At 32.8% G+C, this 3425-nt stretch overlaps 1 protein-coding gene across 1 annotated transcript in view; it reads right to left on the bottom strand.

Annotated features, from left to right (window-relative positions):
* Positions 1 to 3425, bottom strand: part of LOC106476042 (ring canal kelch homolog) — a gene marked incomplete at its 3' end in the record, with an annotated part of 21218 nt that overhangs the window by 15939 nt on the left and 1854 nt on the right. Inside the window, exon 2 of the mRNA XM_013936711.2 lies at positions 2262 to 2405. Within this exon, the coding sequence (XP_013792165.2) occupies positions 2262 to 2405 (144 nt within the window). The remainder of the gene's footprint in view (positions 1 to 2261; positions 2406 to 3425) is intronic.

Consider the following 3425-nt stretch of genomic DNA (forward strand, 5'->3'; position numbering starts at 1 on the left):
TGACTGTATTTTAGAAAATATTAGTCTACTATAACACAGCCAAGACAGGTTACTTTGTACAGACCAAAGGTCACTTAATGTTATTTAATACAGTTACATGAGTGCATGTGAGCCGCATCATTGTAACTTCTGTATTGTTAGCCAGGCACGAATGAAAGGTCAATATAATAGAAATAATGAATATATATAAATGTATAATTTTATAAGATTTAAGCTATTTAGTCTAAACATTTATGTTTTCATGTTATAATTTATGTTCATTCTAGAATGAAAGAGGCATAATTTATATTTATCTCCTAATTTTTTATGGTGGTTACAAGATCGGTCAAATCTACCGAACCCATACACAGATTAATTACTGAAAATAACAGATAAAATATAAATTTTTCTTAAGAAACATTTGATAACTATCTGGACATTATAAAGATTTCACTTGTGAAATCTGAAAATTTTCTGATGGATAAAAGTATTTTTAATCTTAAAATGAATATTACTTTGCATGTTAGATAGGCAACATGTGTAAAGAAAAAAAAGGCATGAGAAAAACATTGCTTAACAAACCTTAAGACTTATTAAAAAAATTTGATATTTTGTGTATGAAAGCATTGTAATGTTTACTGATAATTTGCCAAATTTAGTAAACATTTACTTACTAATTTAAAAGTTATAGCATGAAAACTATAACAAGCACAATATGGTTATGAGGGAAAAAGGCTATCCTGAAAGAGTTAAATTGGTTTCTTGAACTCGCGCGTTTTGTTAGCATCATGATTAAAACACACAAAAATACATTTGGGTGAAAAATGTTTAAACTTGTCAGGCATGCCTGATTTCATTTACTGGTGGGTCTCTTCATTAACATGGATAACTAATTCAGAAACAGAAACAAACCAACAGTGTAAGAGCATTGATGCACACAGCTGGCTCAAGGGCTAGTTATATGAATGGTCACAATATGAATGACAGAAAACGGCAATACTGATCACACATAGTGAACTGTGTTGACCCTATTATGTGACAATAATTATTCACTTTTAAATAACAGATTAATTAACTGACTGGTTTGCCTTCAAGGTATTGTAAACACTGAACTATACAATATACATTATGTGTTTCTATGCTTAAGATATATAACACACAAAATTGAATATGGATTACAATTTTCTTAGAACAAGGAAGGGATAACTCCCCCTCCCCCTTACTGGGTTAAGTTACTACCCTAGTTACTAGGATATATTACTAGCTTCTAAATGTCATAAATGTTTAGAAACCTCTGAATCTCATGAGAATATGGGTATTTCACACAATCTATAAAACAAACCATGTAACATGTGGCAATATTTGTAATACATGCAAAAACACAATGGGGAGTGTATTTAACTGGTTTCTGTACATGCAAAAACACTATGTGGAGTGTATTTAACTGGTTTCTGTACATGCAAAAACACCATGTGGAGTGTATTTAACTGGTTTCTGTACATGCAAAAACACCATGTGGAGTGTATTTAACTGGTTTCTGTACATGCAAAAACACCATGGGGAGTGTATTTAACTGGTTTCTGTACATGCAAAAACACCATGGGGAGTGTATTTAACTGGTTTCTGTACATGCAAAAACACCATGTGGAGTGTATTTAACTGGTTTCTGTAGATGCAAAAACACCATGGGAGTGTATTTAACTGGTTTCTGTTCATGCAAAAACACCATGGGGAGTGTATTTTGGAATACACTCCACACGGTGTTTTCACATCTACAGAAACCAGTTGAATACACTCCCCATGGTGTTTTTGCATGTACAGAAACCAGTTGAATACACTCCACATGGTGTTTTGCATGTATAGAAACCAGTTGAATACACTCCACATGGTGTTTTTGCATGTACAGAAACCAGTTCTGGTTTCTTGAGATGATACCATAAAGAGTCAAAAATGCAACAGTACAAAAACAAGTATTACTTTAAAAATATGTTTGCAAGGGACGTAAATAAATAATAAAGAGGATCACACCACATTTACATCCACCCTTAATGTAAAAAACAAATCTTAGAAGACTAACATCAGAAGATATTTTACAGAGATATTTCTCACATGCATCTTAGGTACATGTTGTCATCCTCATATTAACGAAAATATTTACCAGAAGAAAGAAAGAGAAATATTATACTGAGTGTTATGGGATATTTTTCCATGTCCCAAACCTAGATATAGAACTAAGGGCTACAAATAACAAAAATTTAATCTGAAAACAACGTCAACCTTACTTTCTCAAGATGTTCATCACTTCAAAAGCTTTCTGAGTGTGATGAGCATTTTTGTAAGGTGGTTTTTCTCCTCCATTGCATCTAGAACGTGGCAGCTCGACACGACGACACACTGTCAAGGTTCTGCTGTCCTCAGGGGCAGAGCTATCTCAGGAATAAAACAAAAGATCTGGGTTACTCTACTTCTACTTACATACTAAACTCTATTAAAAATACACAGAAATAAACTAACTTCTTTGTACATGAACCCACCATGTTGAAATATCCCACTCATAAAGTTATTCACGAGCCAAAAACTCAAGCTTGAATAAAAAGAGAGGAATGATAAGATAACCCAAATATATTAATTTATTGCATTGAGATTTACAAAATACTTTTAGTAAGATACCAATTATATTACTTAATCAAATTACATAGGCAGAATTGGAAAAATATTACAGTATTTAACTGGACTGTAGGATGGTTGGATTTGATTTGTTTGTAATTAAGCACAAAGTAACACAGTGAGCTACCTACGCTCTGCCCACCGTGGGTATCGAAACCCAATTTCTAGCATTGTAAGTCCGCAAAAATACGGCTATGCCTCTGAAGGGCAAGACGGTTGGATGAGAAAACCCGAGTGATTATTTGGATATATTTATCAATTAATCTATGGGCTATTAAACTATTACATACAACTAATCAATTATTCTAACATGATACTTAGAAGGCTGGAATAAAAGCAGTAATCTGAACTACTAATTTTGATTGGTTGATTATTTTCATGAGTTATGCAATAATAAATTAAGGTTAACAATGCTGAATTAATTGCAATTAATTATGAGAAATCATAATGACAATATTTCAATTGCTTTAATTGTTGGAACAATTGAAAACAGTAATAACTTACACATCTGGGCTTATTCTCACATCTGAAAACAGTAATAACTTACACATCTGGGCCTAATCTCACATTTGAAAACAGTAATAGCTTACACATCTGGGCCTATTCTCACATTTGAAAACAGTAATAACTTACACATCTGGGCCTAATCTCACGTTTGAAAACAGTAATAACTTACACATCTGGGCCTAATCTCACATTTGAAAACAGTAATAGCTTACACATCTGGGCCTAATCTCACATTTGAAAACAGTAATAGCTTACACATCTGGGCCTATTCT

Source organism: Limulus polyphemus, unplaced genomic scaffold (assembly GCF_000517525.1).
Source record: "Limulus polyphemus unplaced genomic scaffold, Limulus_polyphemus-2.1.2 Scaffold9687, whole genome shotgun sequence".
NCBI lineage: Eukaryota > Metazoa > Arthropoda > Merostomata > Xiphosura > Limulidae > Limulus > Limulus polyphemus.